This window comes from Nelumbo lutea, chromosome 5 (genome assembly GCF_056320005.1).
Source record: "Nelumbo lutea isolate HS-2025 chromosome 5, American lotus-T2T, whole genome shotgun sequence".
Taxonomy (NCBI): domain Eukaryota; kingdom Viridiplantae; phylum Streptophyta; class Magnoliopsida; order Proteales; family Nelumbonaceae; genus Nelumbo; species Nelumbo lutea.
In genome coordinates, this window is record NC_142688.1 from 56,360,947 (window position 1) to 56,384,735 (window position 23,789).

A 23,789-nucleotide genomic window follows, 5' to 3' on the forward strand; every position below is an offset into this window, starting at 1 on the left:
AACTAACATGCCACCACTCTATGAAAGAAGTATGTTGTCATGTAAGGGAGTGGGAAATGTATATAGACACCCTTCCCTTCATCTATGAAAAGAAAATTCCTATTAGGCAATTATGGAGAATAAACAACTGAAAGTAGAAAGAGCGGAAGAAAGGAAGGAGAACAAATAAAGAGAGGAAAATAGCCCCATACTTGGGACTAAGGTATACAAGGATGAAAAATTCTTCTCTCTTTGCATCTACCTACCTTACCACTCCTATTATGATTGCTACTCCGTTATTCTCTACTTTATTCTAGCAAGACAGAATTTTTTTTCTTTTTTCTCCTCCACTTCATTCTTACAAGGCAAAAATTCTTTCAACATGTTGTCAACTTCTCTATAAAACAACAGAAAGTTTTCTGCTCCTCTACTTCATCCTACAGGGCAGAAACTTTCTTCTGCATGCAGTCTTCTTCTCTACAAAAGGACAAAATTTCTGTCTTCATATATATTTCTCTACTAAATATGGAACACAAAAAATGAAGGAAAATCTGGAAGGAAAAACTGCAAACAGCCTTGTAAAATGACTTCGCTGATTGTATCTTTCTAGATATAAAAGAGAGAAAAAAAGAAATAAATATATGATATAGGAAAATTAAACTGCCTGCAGCCTTATAAAATGACTTGGCTGATTGTAGTCCCCTGCTAAGTTATAAACGGAAAAATATGTAGGCGGAACAACTCACCTAGGATGAAGGTGGGTGGGGAGATCAGGAAATACTTTGTCAGATGTGTTAGCTAAGCAAGGGGTAAATAGGGAAGATTTGTTTTGGGCTCAGTTGTGATTCTTGCTTTTCTTTCCTAGTTTACTTGTAAGATTCAGGGAGGGGCTGCAGCTCACGCCTCTCCCTGGGATGTTGTATGAACTCACTCTAAATCTGCTTCTGAAATAACAAATTTATTATCATTCATCAAAAAACAACCCACCTAGAAACTTGTCAAATGACTTATTGTGCTCACCTAGAAAAAGTAAATGAAATTTATGTAGGAGGATTAAACTGCCTACAGCCTTGTCAAATGAATCAGGTGAAATGAAATGAAGTAAATGGAGTTTATGTTAAAGGAACAAACTGCGTACAGCCTTGTCAAATGACTTCGTTGATTGCTATCCCCTAAAAAGTGGTGAATTGAAGAAACAAAGTAAATGTAGGACAAATAATAAGAACAAAGAGCAAAGTGTGCATAAGTTCAACCTTTTGCAACTAACAGGTCAATAAGAATGATACATGAAGAATGAAAGAGTGAAACACTTCAAATGATAGAACATCACCACCATTTATGGTCTAAGGTTTGAAAAGCTTACAGTAATTGTCGGGCATTCAATTTGTTGCAAAAGGTTGAAAGCATCATCCATGTGAGCAATACAAGTCCTGGTTGGCAGAGGATGTATAGGTAAGGATTAAGTTCTAAAGCACAATAAGAAGTAACCATAAAATCATCATCAAAATATTTTCTTATGTTATAAGCATTTAAATGTGATCTGAAGTGGAATGAATGATTTAAAGATTCATAATTTGGAAGTAACATTGCACTTGATAGAGCACAATGGCAGGATAGGATTCATGTAGTCAACCCCAAATAATTGAGTTGAGTAGTGTATGGTACAAGCATTAGAATATAAGTTGATCAAATATACTTTTAGGGTAGAACAAATGTCTCTTACCCCAGCAATGCCAATGTAGTCAAAGTATCATATAGGTAAACCACCTAGACATTTGAAGAAGCTACTGCCCAGGAGGCAGATTACTCAACTCAAATGAGCTTTATCCCAACCATAAAGAGTCAGTTGCATGGATCATTTTAAGGGCCACATCCATTGTTAAACTGTGAACCCTAAAGTCATTTACACTAGAACAATGTCCTTTTTGATCCAACCCAAACATTCTTCCCCTACTCTTTCCTTCTCTTTCCTTTTTTTTTTGTTTTGGAAAAATAAAAATATTTTGTATCATATATAATAGAAGTTCACAAGCATGGATTCGACAAGAAGAGCAAGTTCACACTAAGTTTACTGAGGTTTCTGAGTCAAACATCAGAGGTATTTCTCATGCACCCTCTTCAAATAAATCTAAAATACACCCTGGCCATCCTTGGTAAAAAATTACAGCAATATCTACATTTTTCGTAAGAAAATTATATGAAAAAAAAATCCTGGTTTGATTTTTCTATACCATTAGCTATATGATTCACGTAGCCCTAAAATCTAAATTTCCCCCAAACCTGGGAGACAGTCATTAAAATCTAAATTTGATCCCTCATTGTTCTTTTTCTAGATATTGCTTTATCTTACCACATCAAAAGGACTAAGCTACAACAGGCTAACTTAACTACACTAGGTCAAACTACAGTGTGGAAATTAAAATCCATTAGAAGATATTGAATACTGCTAACCAATCCTAATCATGGTCTACCAGAACTGGAGTATGGTAAATCATGTAAAGACATCTTTGGACCATAGTTCTAAAATCAACCAGACAAACTTCAGATTAAAATCTCATATCGAGATAATGTTAAAATTGTTTATTCTAGTTTCCTTAGGCATGTCCATCTTGGACTCAGAAAAGATGATTCTACTCAATCGGTGTCACAGATGGCTTCAACCCAAACATTCTAGTCTCCGTAAGTAGACCTAAGATATAATTCTTAGGGAAATGAAGATCCCTCTATGGCTCTCGTCACTTCAATCCTAATGAAGTATCTTAGGTTCCCCGAGTCTTTGATTTTAAACTCCTTATAAAGGACTTCACCTGCTGAATTTACTACCGATGTCAAAATGTCATCAACATAGACAATAACTGCCATTGTACCTCTAGAACCTCTACTTGATAAAGAGTGACTCTGATTATAGCCTATCTTCTTCATAGCAGCAGTGAACCTCTCAAAACATGCTCAAGAAGACAGTTTCAATCCATGCAGTGCTTTCTTCAATCTATATCCATCCCTTTAGCATTAGGGTAATCAAATCCTGGTGGAATCTTCATTTTTATTTGCTCTCCCTAATGAATTTATCACATCAAATTAGTAGGACGTCCAAGATTTATTTACTGCAATAAAGAGACGACACCAATAGAATTAATATTAGAAACTAGAGCAAACATTTCTTGATAATCATTGATGTAAGTGTACATGAATGAACCCATTGGAAACCAGTCTCATTTTATACCTCTTTATTGAGCCATCTAATTTATAATTTTATACTTTATTGTATAAACCCATTTACACCCTATCAAGCAATTTTGAAGGGCCAAGTCAACCAACTCCAGATACTATAGTTTTAGAACTCCCATCTATTCATATATGTCATTTCCCGATTTAGATTCCGATAGTGCATCTTAAACATTAAAAGGCAAAGTAATGGAAGAAGTAGAGACAAGAAAACTACGACAAGGAAAAAAATATGATAAGAGCATAATCAAAGATGAAAAATGTTGAGTACAAGTTTGCTTTCCTTTCTGAAGACCAATAAGTAAGCCAATATCTGAAGGATAAGCAACAATAAAATAGATACTGAAACAACAAGACTAGAAGTTAAACTAGGAGAACTAGCAGAAATAGAAACTGAATCTAAATAAGGATCTTGGGGAAGTTACTCATCTAGTTGGCCCTTTCTCCTTCTAGGTACAACTGTAATTCTTTGTTGATTGCCTTGACATCTCCCTTAAAGCAAGTACATGCTAGAGTCAATGATTGGTGGATAAACAAAAACAAGTAAAGGGAGGATATCAGCCCCTATTCCATGTAATAGTAGTCTTCTACCCTTGAAAAGATTGCACCCGAGAAGTAAACAAAGGGGATGGATTCAAAGAAGGAGACATCCATGAAAATGATCTTCCAATAAGACATATGGTAACATTTACATCTCCTGTATGGTATAGAACCCCCAGAAAATACACTTGAGAGTACAAGGGTCAAGTTTGGACCAGAAGTAGAATGGAAAAAGAACATAACAAACACATGAAAATACTTCTTGAGGAATATTAAATAAAGAGCATATTATCAAAGAAAATATTAAAAAATGAGCAATTTGGAAGGAGAAGCTCAACCTGACATTTAAAATTAAGAACACATAAGGGCAAACAATTGATGAGGAAAAAAAACAGTAAGAATAGCTTCAAACCAAAAATCGTATGGACATTCAGACCAAACATGAAAGCACAATGTCATGAAGTGAAAATGTTAAGAGAAAGCATATCCCGAAACAGACAAGGGCTTATGGGACGATTTTAATCAAACACTCTAGATAAATCTAGAGGCCCCAAGACAATTCCAAGATACATTTGAATAGTGTGGATATTTGTACAGTATTTTAGAATATTCTTGTAAATAATTGTAGAATAACATGGAAGAATTCCAGAATGTTCTTAACCTTTGGATGTATGACAAATGAATTGATCTCGACTGTTAATTGTACACCCCATGTGATATAAGGAATAAGCCTTCATTTGCTGGGGCATCCAGAGTTATTATTCATTTCTTGAGTGATCAAAGTGATTTTTTTTTTCTTTTAAATCACTTCTGTGCTTATACAATTCCTACTTGCCTGTGTGTTTCCAAGTGTGTGATGTAAATCAACTTGGTGTTAACTTGTTCCTAAGAGCTAGGAGTGTGATCTAAGTTGGAAGGTTGACTTATGGGGTGACAAACTACTAGCACAAATGCCACACAGACATGCTAGGGAGATTCGAGGTCTATGACAATGAGCTACGTCCAGAAGATTGTCATTTTTCCTTTTAGTCACTATTTTGTTGAGGTGTACCTGCACGAATAGTTGCCTTCCCAATTGAGTACAAAACATCTTATGACAATTCTTATGACAAACTCAGGTATACTCATACTGAACAGGACATGACAATAAGGATACAACTTCTTTTAAGTAAGAAAATGACACATGATATGAGGTTAAAGAGATAAGGTAGGCCATCTAGATTCTACGACAAAGCCAAGGAGTTTGAATTAGACCTTTTGTGCTGATAAAAGGAGCAATGAAAGTTCAGCACATGTGGAGGGTTCAACCATTAGAGAGGATAGAGGAGGTATTGCAATATCAGTGATGGTAACTTAACCAAAGCTACCAGTGAGTTATGTCCCCATAACTTAAATGGGTTAGGGGAAGTTAATGATGTCTCTAGAGGTGAGACAATGGGAGATGGGGATGTCGAAGGGGGGAAAGGAGAGAGCGTATAGCTCAAGCTTGGAATCACCAAGGGGTAGTGATCCGAAAGAGAAGGAAAAGGGGTTTGGGATTGGGAAGGAGAAGGAATTGTTTGGTATTCATGGTGATTGAATGTTGAACAACGAGTAAAGAATGATTTTGATAAAATTGAAGAACAAGAAGAAGAGGTATCTGAGCATTGGCGACATGTAGATAAAGAGGATGAAGGGGGTTTAGTTGAGAGAAATGAAAGAGTTTATAGTAGGAATGCAATTTGGGTGGACCTAACCCGAGTCAAGACTGACCGAGCCCGAAAATTTACACCAGTCGTGCTTGGATTTACAGTCTTCAGGCTGGGCTCGGGCCCAAGAATTCGGTCTTTTTATTTTTTGAGCTGGGCCTTGGCCAGCCCTTAGGTAGCCCGAACCCAACCCATGCCTAGCCTAACCATGTCCCAACTTGAGCCCAACCCGATATACACATTCATATAGATATGTATTCACATATATACATACATATTTGCATACATATTTACATTATATACATACATATACGTATACATATTTGCGTAAATGCATACATACATGTATGATTTTAGAGTAGGTTCACTGACCAACCTAAGCCCAGCTTGGGCCCGAGCCCAAGTCGAATGCATCAAATTATAATGTGAGCTGGGATCAAGTTGGGAAGATCAGACTTGACCTCAGGCCCTGGCCTTAGGCCCAAATGTTAGGATTGGGTCTTGGTTGACCATAAACCAGGCCCAACCCACCCAACTTGTACCCCTAGTTTACAGGAGAAAGAAGAATTGTAGAACTAGACCTCTACAAGAAAGTACATTCCTGAAGTGGATAACAAAGAAGATGTTGAAATCAGATTTAAGTGATGAAGAGGTTCAATCAGATGAGACTCATTGAAATATCAACCGATTTGAAAAAGTGGTGAATACAGAAATGGAAGTGAGCAAGTCATTGGGGTTGTTTCTCTTAGGAGGGGATGAGTTTTCTAGGAGAACCAAGAATTGGAAGAGAAATATAGGATGCCAACAAATAAATGTGGTTTAGTTTATGATGATAAAAGTGAAAAATAAATAGGAAAGTGATCAAGGTAGTTTGAGACCATAGAGGAACAAGGGCTGCTGATAAAGAAGTTGGGATATGGGTTTTTATTTTTTTTATAAATGAATGCTATTTTATTCAAGGAAACAAAGTGATGTTACAATACAGACTGCTCGAGGAGAGGCACGAGTTCGTACCTCTCCTCAACAACAACAAAGTACTACATCAGGCTCGGAAATGAAAGTTTACAGAGCTGCCCAGAATAAATGTTCCCTTGATACCCCTTGCTTAGCTAACCCATCTGCTATGGCATTAGCTGTTCTACCCACCCACTGAGAATTAACAGTCATGTTCCTTGAAAACCAATTAACTTTCCTCATAATGTCCCTGTAGCACCAAATAACTGAATCTGGATTTTTTCACCAACTCACAACAAATTTGGAATCTCCTTCAATAAGAAAATTCTGAACTCCTAACTAATCTGCAATCTGAATACCTTGTCCTGCCACTAAAAGTTCAGCTCTAATGGAGTTTCCTATACCCACGGAGCCTGAGAATAAAGCTAAGATATTGCTGTCTTTATCTCTCAGCACCCCTCCTATCCCTTAAGGGCCTGGATTTCCTTGGCTGCTACTATCAAAATGTCCAACCTTCAGAAGGAGGCACCCACACAGCTGGTACCCTGCTCTTCCTAGTACTGCTACTAGCCATAACTATCCAATTCCTCCATATGTCATCAAAGGAGTATATTTTAAAGGATTCCAATGATTTGAGCCAATGGATTGCCCTAATCAAAATGCAATCCTTTACGTTCTGAATATTTCTCTCATTCTCTTGGAAAATCCTCACATTTCTTTCTTCCCAAATTGTCCACAGAGCAGCAGCTCTAATGCATCTCCACGTTGTTTTACTAATTTTTGTGGGCCACACAAAGAAGGAAGGGTCAAAGAGCTGACCTACAGTTGTAGTCAAATTCCACCTGCACCCAAACAAGGCAAAGATCCATCTCCAAATAGCATCAGAAAAGGAACAGGTTAAAAGTAAGTGAGAGCAATCCTCACCATTAACCCTGCAAAGTACACACCAGTTAGGAGACAAACACATGGAAGGCCTTCTCTTCTGCAGGTCTGAAGTGTTGATTTTCCTATAGAACACCTCCCAGCAGAAAATAATAATTTTAGGAGGTACAGGTCTAGACCAGATCTCCTTGGCTAGAAAACCCAACTGTCCCAAGGAAGAGCAAAGGGACTTAAAGAAAGAGGCACACGTGAAATAACCTTTTGGATTAGGGGACCAAAGTCTTACATCAGATCTGAGAGGGTCCAGAAAGACACTTCCAAGTAGTGACAAAAGGTCTGAAACACAAGAGCTCATGATCCCTCAAGCCCCGACGAAACCCAAAGTCCCAATTCAGAGAGGAAGGAGAAACAGATGTTGGAAGAAAGTGTGAGATTGCTTTATTCTTGTAACAAGAAAGGGAATAAAGAGAAGGGAAACTGTCCTTAAGGGCAAAATTGCCCCCCGAATGTCTTCCCAAAATAAAACAGAAGTACCAGAATTGACATCATACCTGATAAAGTTGAGGAAAAAAGGGAGGTTACTCTGAATTGCTTTCCAAGGAGTTGCCAACATGGCTCGACACGATACACCAGCATCCCATCCATTTCCCGAACTACCATGTATACTCTCTATCACCTCATGCCACAGCCTCTCCTGTTCTAAGGGCCACCTCCACAACCATTTACCTAAGAGAGCTTTATTCTTCAAAACTAAGTTTCCTAATCCTAGACCACCCTCCTCTTTCCTCCTACATACTATTCCTTAGTTTATTAAATAATCATTTTTCCCTACCCTAGCTCCCAAAGAAAATTTCTTATTAATCTCTCCAACTTCTTGGCCTCCCTAACGGGAATCCTGAACGCAGAGAAGTAATATATCGACAGATTTGCTAAGGAAGCTTTCAGTAAAGTTACTCTACCTCCTAACGAAATATAGTTCCTTTTCCACAATGCTAACCTTTTCTCAAACTTTTTCAAAATTGGGGCCCAAAAGGTGCTCTCCCTAGGGTTGGCTCCTAGAGTTTGATGTAAGGGCCAGGAGGAAATGGGACAACCTAGACACTCAGCCACAGACTCGATAGCCCTCTATCCAAATTCACACCCACCATGCAACCCTTATCCATGTTTATTTTCAGATTTGATACTCTCTCAAAGTGTTTTATCAGAGACTTAAGGTTCCTTACTGTTCTCCTATCACCCCCTTCACAAAAGATTATTAGGTCATCATCAAACTGTAAGTGGGTCACCTTGATTCCATTCCTTCCTATCTTCCGAGGTTGGGATATGGTTTCCAATCATGTTTTCAAGAAGAATGGTCTTAGAGTTAGAAAAGATCAATGACAAGTTTTAAGGATCAGCAGATGCTTGAGAGGATTCCTAATGCAGTTAGACATTTTAGAAATAAAAGGCTCATAGACCTGTTCATGTTTAGAAAGTCTTCACTAGATTAAAAGGGGGTTTAGTCGATGTTGGGCCTAACAAGAAGGTGAAGCAGCAGATATGCAAAAGTTGAATGGAATTCCATTGGAGTCTGGTGTTTTGCTATTTTGTTGGTTTTTTCTAGTTGTTGGGGGAGTGAAATCTTATGTTATAGGTTCGTCAGTGTAGGCTAGTTTTGGTTTGTTGAGCTCTTAGGTGTGGTTCTTTTTTGACTTTCTGTTTTGGTTTGGGTCTATTTTTAACTTTCTGTTTTGGTTTGACAGTGGTTGTTTTCTTTTTGTCGGTGATATCTTATCACCTTTTTGTGTCCTCTTTTTCTTAATAAAATTATTCTTTTCATTTATTTACCAAAAAAAAGAAATGAGACATGACCAAGAAACCAATGCCAACAAATTAATTGATCATTTGATCCTTATTCCTATGTCCTACTAATACTACTAATGAATCCTTGGACTAGTGAGATATCAATGGTGTTGATGCAAATTCAAGGAGATTGGAACACCATATTTATGACCACTCCCAATCACTCTCCTGCAATAAGACATAAAATACAAAAATGAAGGTCTGTGTAATTTTACTAATGGATAGCAAATTTATGGTCAGGTTAGGAACATGTAAGATAGATGAAGGAGAGAAATACTGATGGACAAAATTATTTTTTTTCCAGCAATGGAAGAAAGAGATCCATCAGCAACTCTTTTATCTTTACTAGGACAAATAGAAAAATTGAAAAGAAATTGATGATATTCCCATCATGTGATTTGGAGCACCATAATAAAGAACCCATAACAACGTATAAATGGAACCAAGGTTCAAAGTTTCATCACATATCAGCCCATATTGGTGGGTCACCAATATGACAAATAATAGAGGTTTGAGGTTTTGACATATTTCAGGGGTAGACAGGCCTAAGAGTGTATGGATACACCCCTTCCACCATATCAGAGTGTATCGATATTTTGAAGCTTGAGTGGACAAGTAGAAGAATGAAATGCAAGTGCATATATATCTGTATGAGCAAATTCCACGGAGCTAGAGAGAAATACCTTTTGTCATAACATCTCCAACTCATCCTCAGGAATAATAACTAACCTCTTAGAACTACCAAACAGAAGTGTACAAGGAGGTACACTTTGTAATGTAACAACAACTGTTGAAGTAGATAACTGAATAAACCCATTAGTAGTTGAATTCTTCTCTTTCTTACAAACCTAGTAGGTTGACCATAAAACATCGACCACCGCTATTTATCATGTCATTACTTACCACAGTAGGAAAACTCTAGCTTCTCTTTATCCACCTTCTCAGACTTCCCTTCAGTATAGCAGCAAGGGGAGATCTCTATAAAGAGGTTCTCCATACTGTTTCATTACGACCCTTTGCTTTATTCACTTTAGACTTATACTTGGTTCAATGTAGGGAGTTCATCTCTTCTAAGATTTTTACTCTAAGATCAAATTCAGCATTTAATCTTGCCAAGATCTCAAACATAAGAGTCCTCTTCATCCAACTCTTATATGCCATTACATCTACCCTGCACATCAAAGTGTAAGAACCATGATAGTCCAGCTCTTCCCACATGCACTTCAACAATGCATAATAATTTGGAAGAGGTTTCTCCCCTTGCTGATGATGGAAGATCTCTTGACTCAACCAATAAGTTCAAGCAAAATCTTAACTTGTATGCTTCTGTTATAGCATCCCAAATTTCCTTGCTTGTTTTCAAGAAGAAGCAGCCACTATTAATGTCTACCTGCATTGGATTAGATGTAAAGACATAACCATCAAATTTCCAGCCTCCCAATTATCATATATTGGATCATCTTCATCAGGCTTGCAATCTTCCTTGTGAGATACCCAAGTTTAGCTTTTCAACCAATAAACATTTTAACCAACCGTTACCACTACACATGATTTGTTCCATCAAGCTTCACACTAATAAACTGAATCCCAATATTCACCAATTTTGATGATAAAATGTTAATACTTGTAAAAACATCTTCGGAACTCTTACTTTGAACCATGGTAAAAAAACATAAATCAACTGAGTACAGCCACAGAAACTGATTAAAAAACAGACAATCATAAATCCTACCAAAACAATTCTAAGCAATCAACCAATTAGCTGATCAATAGAACCAACATCAACAAACCATGAACATATAAGATATCTTAAAAAAACTGACATAGTAGAGGCAAATGTGGAACATCCTTCTGTTAATTACCTAAAATATGTCATCACTAAGTAAACAGCAATTGTCGTGACTTGTTAATTACCTAAAATATGTTATCACTATGGCGTGAAAAGAGACACAAACCTTTCACATGCTTCTGCAATTATAGGCTCATATTTATCAGGAAGACTGAAGATAACCCAAAATAACTGCAAGTCATATATGTGTGTCATTGCTTTAACTGGTTGGTTGCCAGAGATCATGAGATCAATCTGCACAGAGGAAAAACAAAAAATTGGTTGGTTTCAGCATGCATACTGAACAGGGAAACTTAGATCCCCTAAAGGTGATAGATATACATTATCTCAAACAAGTTCAATTGTGTCACCATTCAATAGCAAAAATATACTAGATAGGAAACATACTTCATGACCAATGCGCTCTCTGCTAACTTTATCTGCAATAGCAGCTTTTACTTTATCACAAGAAGCAGCTTCCTTTAACTCTTCATCAAGTACAAATCCAAACCTTGCACCTAAGATTTTATTCAGGTCTCATTGAGTAAAGCCATACAGGATAGCAAAAAAAAAAAGGTTGAACTAACAAAAAAAAAAAAAAAGAGCAAATATTCTGGAGAACCCTTCTTTGTATTATTTTATTTTTCCCTTTTTATGTTGATGGACTATTGGGAGCTGAAAGACCCCATTTCCCTTATATCAGGTCATGGGTCTTAGTACTCTTTCCATTTCTCCTTTAATAAATCTTTCTTTATTAATAAAGAAACCAAAAAAAAATAAGGTTAATGAGAAGAAATGCATACAAGTTTTTCATGTAATATAAGCAACAACACGAAAACTTTGGCATCATAACACATTGAAAGACTAATACGCACTTATGTGTTTGGTGAAAAAGCCAAATAAGTGCTTATTCCTGAAAATAAGCAATCATTTACTTTCTGGCCCGTCTTGCCCTGCCACATCATTTTGAAAATACGTATACTACCCCTATTTGATATGAGTGTTTTTTCACCAAACAAGCATGAGTGCTCATTTTCAATCCGAAGTAAATAGGCATGTATTTTTTCCACAGCCCCCTGCCAACCTATGCTCTTCTTTCCTTCTGGGATACAGATCATTTGTTTCTTGCCTTCCCCAAAGAACTTTGTAACTGTAATATACCACCCTTTTCCATTCCACTTCAACTCAACTTCATATCTCTTCCTCTCTACCACCAGATAAGTTTTCCACCCATTCCATTTCACTGAGTGGATTGCTCCATCAATAAACCCCTGCATCCATAGTGTTGCATCTCCAATTAGGAATACTGTAGCCTTTTTATCTTCCCTTACCTTCAGAGGCCATCAACCTTTGTTTCTACATTCCTTGAATAAGAACTTCTTCAGTTACTGTCTCCAAACCCTGACTGACTTGAAACCTTCGTCTCTTCCCATCTTCGTCTGGATGTTTCATTTATTCTTTTAACAATCATCAAGGATTTGTGAAAAAAAAGATGAACACTTAATAACATTTAAAAGTGGATCAAACATAAGTCAAATAGGTGTTTCCCTTACTAGGAAAACAAAACAAATGATGTCTAAAGATTGCAAAGTTATTTTGGGAGAAAGCTCAACAACACAACATAAATTAGTGGTGGTAGATATATGCATTAGGAAATAGAAAATAAAAAGGGAAGAAAATAGGTGTTCAAGTATTAGGTGGGAAAACCTAGAAGGAGAAAAGCTAGTTTAATTTAGAAACAAGTTTACAATATAAGGGCCCGTTTGGCGCATCTTTTTGAGAAGATCTTCTTGTAGCTCTGGCGGTCAAAAGATGCACTGAGCTTTTGACATAAGATCCGGGCAACCCGAAGACAGTTTGGCAAATGTGTGTCTACCAGTGTTTTTCCGCACGAGATTAAAGCGCAAAAGACGCAAGAAGCTTCATTTGAAGCTTATCAGCCCGAAATGGGCTTCTCGCGTCTTTTCGGTGCACCGTCTTTTGGCGACTCGATCTTCCGCGAGTCAAACGGAAATAGACCAAAAATCGGTCTTCCCAGCTTGTAAACAACCAAAAGACTGCACGGAAAGACATGCCAAACGGGCCCTAAGTTAATTGGAATTTAGATGGAAAGATTAATGATATTTGGCATAAAATGGCAAACAACATAAAGAAAGTAGTAAAGGTCTAAGGAGAATTTAAAGGGAAAGGGATAAGTACTAAAGAAACTTGGTGGTGGAATGGAGAGGTTCAAAATATGATCATATTAAAATGAGCATGTTGCAAAAAAATGGCAAAAAGCTAAAAATGCAAAAAAAAAAGGAAAATTTATAAAACCATAATAAAGGAAGTTAAAAAGAAAGTGAATGGAGATAAATGTAGGGCTTATAATGAGCTTTACCATAAATTAGGCATTAATGGTCTATATGATTGTTGAGAATGGATGGGATGAGAAAGGTTGGGGTGAGAAAGGAAAATTTATTTTCTAATTCCTAGTGCCTTGTGTTTGGTTGTTGAGACCAAAAAATAACAGGGGTTTAGATCTACAACGATAATAACAGGGGTGTTTGTGTTGTTCAGCTGAACTGAGAAAAGAGAAAGAAAGAAGAGGACAAGAAGAAGAGAGTAGGGAGAAGAGGAAGAATGGTTTCAACTAAGAAGACTATTTGTCTAACTCAGTCGACCATATGCTTAAACATTACAAAAAATAATATTACAAAGACTGAAATGCCCCTGCATACGAGGAGACATACAGCTAACACCTTACTTAGGGGAAAGGACCAAAATACCCCTCTTTAGTCGACTCTAACACTCCCCTTAAGCTGGAGAGTATATATCATATAATCCCATCTTGTTACACATATAGCTCACTCTACCCAAACTCAACCCTTTTTTGAATAGATCTGCCCATTGATCACCTATTCTCACATGCTCAATGCTTATCTCACCATTGATGACCTTTTCCCTTACAAAGTGGCAATCTACCTCTACGTGTTTAGTTCTCTCATGAAAAATTAGGTTGGATGAAATGTGAATGCAGCCTAGTTGTCATAGCATAACTTCATGGGTTTGCTTATTGAAAACCCGATTTCCTGCAATTCATTCTTCAACCATACTAGTTCACATGTAGTATGTGCCATAGCCCAGAAAGGTGCAATAACCTATAGTGGATCTCCTATCTGATACAGAGCTAGCCCAATCTGCGTCGGTGTATCCAACTACTTCAAAATCACCTCTTGGCTTGTATAGTAACCCACGACCTGGGGCCCCCTTCAAATACCGCACAATTCAAGGACTGCATCCCAGTGAGGCACCCTAGGATTCTTCATAAACTGGCTTACCACACTAACAGCAAAAGAGATGTCAGGCCTAGTGATAGTTAGATAATTCAGTTTTCCCACTAGCCTTTTATACCTTCCAGGATTATCAAACAATTCACGTGTCACTTCCTAATTTCACATTCAGTTCCATGGGAGTTTCATCTGGTTTAGCACCTAGAAACCCTATTTCTTCCAACAAGTCGAACATATTTCTACCGATAGAGGTTGATGCCCTCCTTTAGTAACTTCTACACCCAGAAAATACTTCAACTTCCCAAGATCTTTTGTCTGAAAGTGATTTTGTAGGAACGTCTTCAATCTATCAATCCCAACTCTATCACTGCCAGTTATGACTATGTCATCCACATAGACTACTAGGAAGATCTTCTCGGCCATAGAGTCATAGCTAAATACTGAATGGTCAACTTGACATTGTCTCATTCCAAACTCCTTCACCACTTCATTGAATTTTCCAAACCAAGCACGGGGAGACTATTTGAGCTCATAGATCGCCTTCTTGAGCTTACACACCTTACCATCATCCCCCTGAGCAACAAACCCTGGTGGTTGCTCCAAGTACACTTCCTCTGGAAGATCACCATGGAGAAAAGCATTTTTAATATCAACCTGAAAGAGAGGCCAACCATGCAATGCAGTTAGGGAAATCAGCACACGTATTGAGCCAATCTTTGCAACTAGAGAAAATGTTTCAACATAGTCTGCACCATAAATTTGAGAGTACCCTTTTGCAACTAAACGGGCTTTCAGTCGTTCCACTCTCCCATTTGGTAGATACTTAACAGTATACACCCACTTACAACCAACAACATGTTTACCTGGGGGAAGATTGGTGAGTTCCCATGTATTATTTTGATGAAGAGCAAAGAGTTCTTTTTCCATAGCTTTTCGCCACCCTAGTGAGGTAAGCCTCTTGAACATCCTTAGGTGTGGATACAAAGGACAACAGGGTAATAAACTCATGAAGGGAAGCGGAAAGGTATAATACAAAAACACAATTGGATATAGGATGTAGCGTGCAACTATGTTTACCTTTCCGCACAGCAATAGGAAGGTTATGATCAGAAGGTAATTCAGTTGTGGAAAGAGTTGGATCAGCTGCCGAAGTAGAAGGTGGTGGAGGTGATGGCCACATTATTTCCTTTTCGTGTTCAAAATTACCCATTTATTTCCTTTTTGTGTTCAAAATTCTAGTGAAGATTTCTAGTAGGTTAGAGAGGTTGATGAGAGATTTCCTTTGGGAGCCGAGAGAGGAGAAGAGGGACCATAGAGTTAGCTGGAAGGTGGTGAACAGGAGTAAAACTTATGGTGATTTGGGGCTTGGGAACATCAAGAAAAGGAATTCCACCCTTTTGGGGAAGTGGTTGTGGAGGTTTTCTCTGGAGCAAGAGAAGCAATGGGCTAGAATAGTGGCAAGCATACATGGGATGGAGCAAAATGGATGAGATGCTGGAATAAGAACAAGGACCACAAGCACTTCACCTTGGAAATCCATTCATGATCTACTTCCAGTTTTCTCTCCTCTTGTCAGGTATGATTTGAATTCAGGTAATTCCATAAAACTCTGGGAACAAATTTGGGTGGGGAATGTTCCTCTTAAGGACCAGTTTCCTTCTTTGTATGCTCTCTCTGATTTTAAAAATGAGCTAATTTCTTCTTTCATCACCCCTTCCTCTTCCAGTTCTAAGTTTGGGTGGAACCTAGGTCTGAGGAGGGCTGTGAGGAACTCAGACCTCGACAATATTTTGAGCCTCCTTGATCTTTTTGATAATGTTTTCTTAGACCCCTATAAGGTGGACTCTAGAATTTGGACCCCTACCCCCATGGGCTCTTTTTCTTATGCTTCCTTCTTCAAAGTCCTATGCCAGTCCACAGTCCTAAAACCTCCCCTTTCCTGGTTTGTGAGGTTTTGTCCAGACCAATTCCTCCTAGGGTTGGTAGTTTTTGTTGGAAAGCCTATCTGGAAGGATTCAACACTGGTGATTTGCTCAAAAAGAAGAGACCCAATACTTGCTTGTCACCTCATTGATGTGTTCTTTGCAAAGCAGATGGGGAGACTGGTTTTCACTTATTGGTGTCTCGCCAATTTGCAAGGTCAATTTAGGAGTAGACTTTTTCTCTATTTGCGTGTAGGTGGCACCCTCCATCAGACTTGCAAAGTCGCTTTACCCCCCTTTTTTTTCAAGTGGCGCATAAAAAGGGGAATGACTATGTGGAGAGGACTGAGGGCTGCAATATGCTGGTCATTATGGGAAGAAAGAAATTTTAGGATCTTCTTAGAAGATGAGAGAGAGACTGAAGAGTTGAAGATTGTGATCCATATAAAGGTTGTACAGTGGCTGAAATCTTTAGAGCTATTCACAGACTACACAGTGGATGGCATGTTGAGGAAGTGGGGTGAGATTGCAAACTGCACACAGACCAAACCAGTAATAAGGGTGTCTTGGATGCCCCCACCTACTGGTTTCTTAAAATTAAACTTTGATGGGAGTTGTAGGGGAAATCCTGGACAATTAGGGATTAGGAGTATTTTTAGGGATGAGAACGGGATCATTTCTGCCCTGTTCTCAGGCCCAATTGGAGTGGGGGACTCCCTTCGAGCTGAGATCTTGGCAGTTATGGAAGGAGTCCAGAAAGCTAAGGAGAAGAATGTCAGAAAACTCATAATTGAAGGGGACTCGGAGGTGGTGATAGGGTGGTTGATTAAAGACAATTGTGGCTTATGGAACTATAGCAATGAAAGAAGGAAATTCAAGTGGCTGGTGCAGGAGATGGAACTCAGGATGAGTTGGGTTAAAAGATCAGCTAATTCTATAGCTAATGGATTAGCTAAAAAAGGGATAGAAAGGGAAGCAATGTTTTGGGCCAAGTTGTAACTTAACTGTTTCTTCTTTTCCTTTTCTTTTTTTGAGGATTTAAGTTGTATTTGGAAGATAAGAGTGTTTGTCTGTCTTGTTGTAATTATTCTTATGTTGTTTCAATGAATTTAATGAACTTGTTATTGATCAAAATAAAAATGTAACAGAACAATTAAGGAATTTGGTTAGTTTACTAATAGGCATAAAATTGAAAGGAAACTTGGGAATGTATAAAATAGAAGTCAAAGAAAGAGATGTTGTGTTAACATTACCAACACCATAGATGGGGGAAGTAGATCCATTGGCAAGGGTAACATTATTTGACGTAGAGGTTGGAGAAAGGGAGGAAAACACACCTGGAGTGCCGGTCATGTGATCAGAGGCTCCAAAGTCAATTATCCAGGGTGAAGGTTTGGATGCTAGGCAAGCTATACCTGAATGAGCAAGGGTGGCAGTATTCTAATGTGAGGTGGCCGAGAGAAATCGCTCATACTCCTCTCTTTGAATACTCATCATCTCCTTTCCAGAAGTAGTTGTGACAATAGAGGATCATGGATCAACTAGTTGAATACCACTAACTTCACTACCACCGACAACTGCATAATTAGCCCATGTTGATGGTGGGCCATGCAAATCATAGCAGAAGTTAACTGTGTGTCCTCTCCCACAATGTGTGCATTTTCTAGTAGTGCTCCCCCTTCCTCTGCCACAACCTCCCCCTCATTCACTGCCACAACCACCCATAGGGTTACAACGGCCTCCCTTAACTATACGACCACCTCCTCTGTGTCCATAAGAACCACCTCGAGTGCCAACAAGTGCTGATCTGTTAGAAGGTATTTTACACTCTGTGGGGGTGAGAGATATCCTACGGAGATGGGCAAACACTTCTTCTAGGGCAGGGAGAGCAGACCCTCCCAATATCTATGCTCTGACAGGTTCATATTCTGCCTTCAGTCCTACCAAGAACCGAGTAACATCTAGTTATTCCCCTTGTTGCTCCTGAACTTTGACGTCCGGAGTCAAGGGATGATAGACATTAAGTTCATTTCGAAGATTCTTCATACTTGCGTAATATTCTTCAAGAATCTGATTTCCCTACTGCAAACTGAAGTATTCCTGATAAAGCTGATAAACCCTTGTGGTGTTGTCTTGTCCGGAATAGAGTTCCTTGGCATGTTCCCATATATTCCTTGCTGTATCTAAAAACATGAAATTAACATTGATTCTAGGCTCCATATTGTTCCACAACCACGTCTTAATTTGAGCATCCTCTTGCTCCCAATCACTAAAACCTGGGGATTCAGCACTAGGTTTCTCCTCCCGTACATGATTCACTTTCTTCTTAGCCTTCAAAAACACCTCCACCGACTTGGCCCACGGAACATAGTTTTCACCATTAAGTTTGATGGAGGTCATCTGGACGTTTAAAAAATCAAAGGAGATAATGACTCTTGATTTCTAGTCACCACTCACATCACCCATCGAAGCCATTTCAGTCTACAAAGTCGGTTCTGCCTGTCACACACACAAAAAAAAAACAGTTGCAACCACTGCACTACACTTCGTCAGCTACCACACAAGTACACTTGCAATCACCACGTACTTGCCCTAGCATACATTCGGCCACTTCAAACACCACTGTACTGCTAACATGCAGATTTAAAACCACAAAGAATCCCTCTTGAAACTGCTCATTTGAGGGTTCAGACCACCACGACTGCACCTACTGGACCACCACAGCTGTCACACACATGGTGACAGCAGTCCACACAAAAAAAAAAAAAAAACTTTTTTTTTTCTGTTCACTCGACTGTTGTACTCTTTCCTTGTCACCAAAGGTCAAGCCTCTAATCGACTGCTGTCAATGGTGCTCTGATACCATGTTTGTGCTGTTCAGCCGAACTGAGAGAAGAGAAAGAAAGAAGAGAAGAAGAAGAGAGGAGGGAGAAGAGGAAAAATGGTTTCGAACTGAGAAGACTATTCATCTAACCCAGTCAACCATATGCTTAAACATTACAGAAAATAATATTACAAAGACTGAAATGCCCCTGCATATGAGGAGACATACAGCTAACACCTTACTTAGCGGAAAGGACCAAAATGCCCCTCTTTAGTCTACTCTAACTAGGGGAAAGCACCAAAGGTTTAGAGGAAAAAAATACAAAAAAAAAAAACATTTGAACAAAGGAAACGGATCTAACCTTTGTTAGAGATGAAGAAGATGATTATCAGATTCCTTGGCCATTGGGGCTCTGAAACTCATGGGAAGAAAAATGAGGTTTTGAGAAAAAAATACAAAAAAAAAAGTTCAAAGAGGAAAATGAAGAACATTTACAGATACCTTCGCCGGAGATGAAGACAATGATCCAACTCCTTATCGTTTAGGATTTGAAGCTCAACTAGAGAGAGAAAGAGAATGAGGTTTCAAGCAAAGAAAATACAGAAAAGGTTTAAATGTTGTGAAACGGAGACGAAAATGATGATCGAAGGTCCTACCTTCGCTGGAGATGAAGATGACAATGGTCAGAGTTCTGATTGTTTCAGGGGTGTGATGCTTGGTGGAGATACCAGCTCCATGCCCTCAATACTTTTTTCTCACTCGCATCTCAGATTTTTCGTTTCTCGGTGGGGTCACACCTATTTGGTGAGGCCCCATGTTCCTAATTTTGACAAGCGAATTCTCATCGCACCTCATTCTTTTGGCCAAAACAAATGAGAGAAAATAAGAATCTTGGGAAAAGATAAAGATTCCTATTTTCTCATCCAAGTTGCGGAAACCAAAAAGACAGTAAAGAGGGAGAAAAATGAATGCAAAAACTAGCAAAGCTAAGAGAAAGGAAAGGCAAAGATTTAAACCATGTTCAGTGCATTAAAGATAAAGATCAAAGAATCTTGGTAAAAGATAAGGAAATCAAACAAAAATGGGAAAAAAAACTATAATGAAAAATTATTAAATAAATAACAGTGAGAGAGTGCTAACGGAGGATAAGCTAGCAAAGTGTTAAAAATAATACCTTGTTAGAGTTAGACCTACTGAAATAAAAGAGGCACTAAATAAGATGAAGGGAAAGGTGTTAGGACTTGATGAGACTGCAAATAGAAGCTTGAAAAGGTACGGGAGAGGCAAGTTTGTTATAACTAACTATGCTATTTAATAAGATAGTAAAAGAAAAGAGCATGCCTGATGATAGGAGAAACTTTGAGAGGGATTAATAAGAACAAAGGGGATATACAAAGTTGAAATAACTATCGAGGGATTAAAATCATGAACACACTATGAAACTTTGAGAGAGAGAAATTAAACAAAGATTACAAATTGTAACAAGTGTACCAGAGAACCCATTTGGTTTTATGCTAAGGAAATCAACAATAGAAGCTATATTTCTTTCAAGATGATTAAGAGAAAAGTTGAAAGAGAAGAAGAAAGGTTTCATATGGTGTTCATTGATCTAAAAAATGCTATGATATAGTCCTAGAGAGAGAAAATGGTGGGTCTTGGAAAATAAAGGGGTTCAAAATAGGGGGATAGACCTAATTAAGGATATGTACGAGGAGGCGGCAACCAATGTTAAAACATCAGTGGAAGAGGCCTGAATTTTTTTAGTTACAATGACCTAATTAAGAACATGTTCAAGAAAAAGTTCCATAGTGCATGTTAAATGCAAAATTAAGCTTATGGACAAATGCCCTAGAAACTAGAGGTTTTAAAATAAGGGCTAAAACAAGGTATATGATATGTAAATTTAGTAATAATAGGAGAGTAAATCAGGATACTCTTAGGATTGAAGACAAGATAACTCAATGTGACCATTTCCAGTACCTTGGTTCAATAATTCATAACAGGGATAGATTGAGGAGAATGACACCCAAAGTGTTGGGTGATAGGAGAATACCATTTAGATTGAAAGGAAAATTCTATAAAATAGTTGTAAGGACAGTTATGCTGAATGGAGCAAAGTGTTGGGCAGTCAAGAAACATGTACAGAAAATGAGTGTGGTAGAAATGCAAATGCTAAGATGGATGAGTGGAAAAACTAGAAAGGATAGAATTAGAAATGAAGCCATCTGTAGAAACCTAGGAGTAGCTCCAACAAGTGATTAAATAAGAGAGTAGACTAAGATGGTTTGGTCACGTGCATAGAAGACCACCAACAACTCCAGTTAGAAGAAGTGATTGTTACAAGTGGAAGGGGCTAGAAGAGCTAAGGGTAGACCAAAAAGGACATGTGTAGAGACATGGAGTAGTAAGAAATGATTTAAGAACTAATAATTTAACAGTGATATGGGTTTAAATAGAACAGATTGGTGAAACAGGGTTTGTGTAGCCAACCCCATATAGTTGGGATAAGGCATGGATTATGATGATGATGGGTTAGGGTCTTAATCGGTTTGAGAACAACCAAACCAATTTCAAAACAATTATAATTAAGACAAATAATGTAGACCCAGACCCTATATAATTTGGTTGGTTTGGTTCAAGTTTATTAGGTTTGCCCAACCCATTGACAGCCCTACAAGAAGAGAGGAGAAGAAAAGACAATTTAATAAAATTAGAGGGAAATTATAGATTCCACCCCAAGTTATATGTTGATATTACTACAATTTCTAATTCATGATGACAATTCTGGTACTACCAAGTTTTTATGTAATTCTCAACAAAGAAATTTTACAATTCAAAATGTGACTAGATGAATAAAGGAAAAGATAATCTGACATACCAAAACGAATAGCTCGAAGAACTCGTAGAGGATCATCCAAAAATGTCTCCTTTGGAGGTAAAGGAGTAACTATCTTTCCAGATTTAAGATCTGCAACACCTGAATGAAAGAACAATAATAAAAAAAAATGTTAAGTGACTATTTATCCCACAATATACACAAATGTCATGAATGTTCAACAAATCTAACCTCTCTTAGTGAAATCCTCCACCGAACTAGTATTGATATTATAGAATAAGCTGTCAAACAAAGCAAAAGATCAATAACAAATTAATCTATAGATGTAGTCAATGTCGCTCACTGCCTAATACTTTGGAATTTTGACCTCCAAGGCAAGGCATGACCTAGTGATGCTTAGGCAATAAATAAAATTCTTGTTACGAATAAGGTGAAGAAATAGGCAATAAATAAAATTCTTGTTACGAATAAAATTCTTGACCTCCAAGGCAAGGCATGACCAAGAGAAGAAGAAGAAGAAGAAGAAAAAGAAAAAGTTAGGACAAATGCTACAAGTCTACAACACATCTCTACCTCTCTCTCTAGTGAGAAGGATGCTTAATGTTAACAGTTTAACACTTAAATTGCACATATTAAAAAGCAGACACCAATTGGTCTAAGTTAGATCTTCTCCCTAAAGTAGCCCGCCCCATTCCTCATTCACAATACACCCGGAACACTCCTCAAGCCAGCACCAGCTAGCTTTCCTGGAGAGGAATCAAATTATTGGAGCTAAGAAATAAACAAATTTACAGATAATGGACAAACTAACTACACACAATGTGAATGGGGGTGGGAGAACTAATTTCATTCTGAAGCTGAGATTGCGTTTGGGCCTTTGGGGTTGCTTTTGATCAACTCAGGAGCCTCATCATTAAGAGTCTGTATTGTTATCCACAAGGCCACAAGACACTACAGCTGCACATCAGGAACATCTGAGTTATCATTGATGGGAATATGTTCCCAATGTGCAGTTGTAGTGACTTGTGGGTAGAAGATTGGAGTTCTATCATTAAACCACTTTAGGAACAATGAAGATGGATTGGAGACAAAGAGATAACTCAATGTGGCCTTTTCTGGTACCTTGGTTTGATAATTCATAACAAAAGACAGATTGAGGAGGATATTGTCCATAGAATTAGGGCAGGATGGGAGTTTTATGCGATAGGCGACTACCACTTAGATTAAAAGGAAAATCCTATAAAATAGTTGTAATACGAGCTATGTTGTATGGAGAAGGGTGTTGGGAAGTCAAGAAACAATATGTCCAGAAAATGAGTGGCATAATTGTGTATGCTAAGATGGATGAGTGGAAAACTAAAAAGAATAAAATCAGAAAGGAACTCATATGTAGGGACTTAGGAGTATCTCCTGTAGGTGGTAAAATGAGAGAAAGTAGACTAAGATGGTTTGCATAGAAGTTCATCAACAGCACCCATAAGACAAAGTAATTTGTTACAAGTTAAAGGGGCTAGAAGGGCAAAGGGTAGACCATAAAGGACATGGTTAAGTAGTAAGAAATGATTTAAGAACCAATAATTTAACAATGGATATGGCATTAAATAAAAGGAACTGGTGAAATAGGATTCATGTAACCAACCCATATAGTTGGGACAAGGATTAGAATATGAGGGTGAGGAGGAACAATGAAGATGGAAGGTAACAAAAGGAGGGCTCTTATGGGATTTGGGATTCATTTTGTGAATGGACACTAAAAGGCCATTACCAAACATTGAACCCAGCTATCTGGGGTCTAGAGATGGGTAAGCTGGATATGGACCTAACCTTTGGAAAATATTAAACTCCAACCCGGTTAGAGAACATGTGTCCAACCAAAGCCATTTTATACACTAACTTTAGGGTTTAGGGGTTAGGGCTTAAGGGTTTAGAGTTTAGAGTTTAGAGTTTAGATTTTAGGGTTTAAGATTTAAGCTTTAGGGTTAGAACTTAGGGTTTAT

General features: G+C 38.0%; 1 protein-coding gene across 3 annotated transcripts in view; it reads right to left on the reverse strand.

Moving 5' to 3' along the window:
• Positions 1-23,789, reverse strand: part of LOC148852556 (Polynucleotide adenylyltransferase family protein) — an 88,095-nt gene that overhangs the window by 27,283 nt on the left and 37,023 nt on the right. For all 3 annotated transcript variants that reach the window (XR_016099605.1, XM_088946609.1, XM_088946608.1), the window contains exons 5-9: positions 22,024-22,073; positions 21,835-21,933; positions 11,347-11,456; positions 11,066-11,193; positions 1,343-1,409 (exon numbers count right to left, since the gene is read on the reverse strand). Coding sequence is in view for 2 of the 3 variants with exons in the window: in XM_088946609.1 (XP_088802735.1) it covers positions 1,343-1,409; positions 11,066-11,193; positions 11,347-11,456; positions 21,835-21,933; positions 22,024-22,073 (454 nt within the window). In the remaining variant the exon portion in view is untranslated. The remainder of the gene's footprint in view (positions 1-1,342; positions 1,410-11,065; positions 11,194-11,346; positions 11,457-21,834; positions 21,934-22,023; positions 22,074-23,789) is intronic.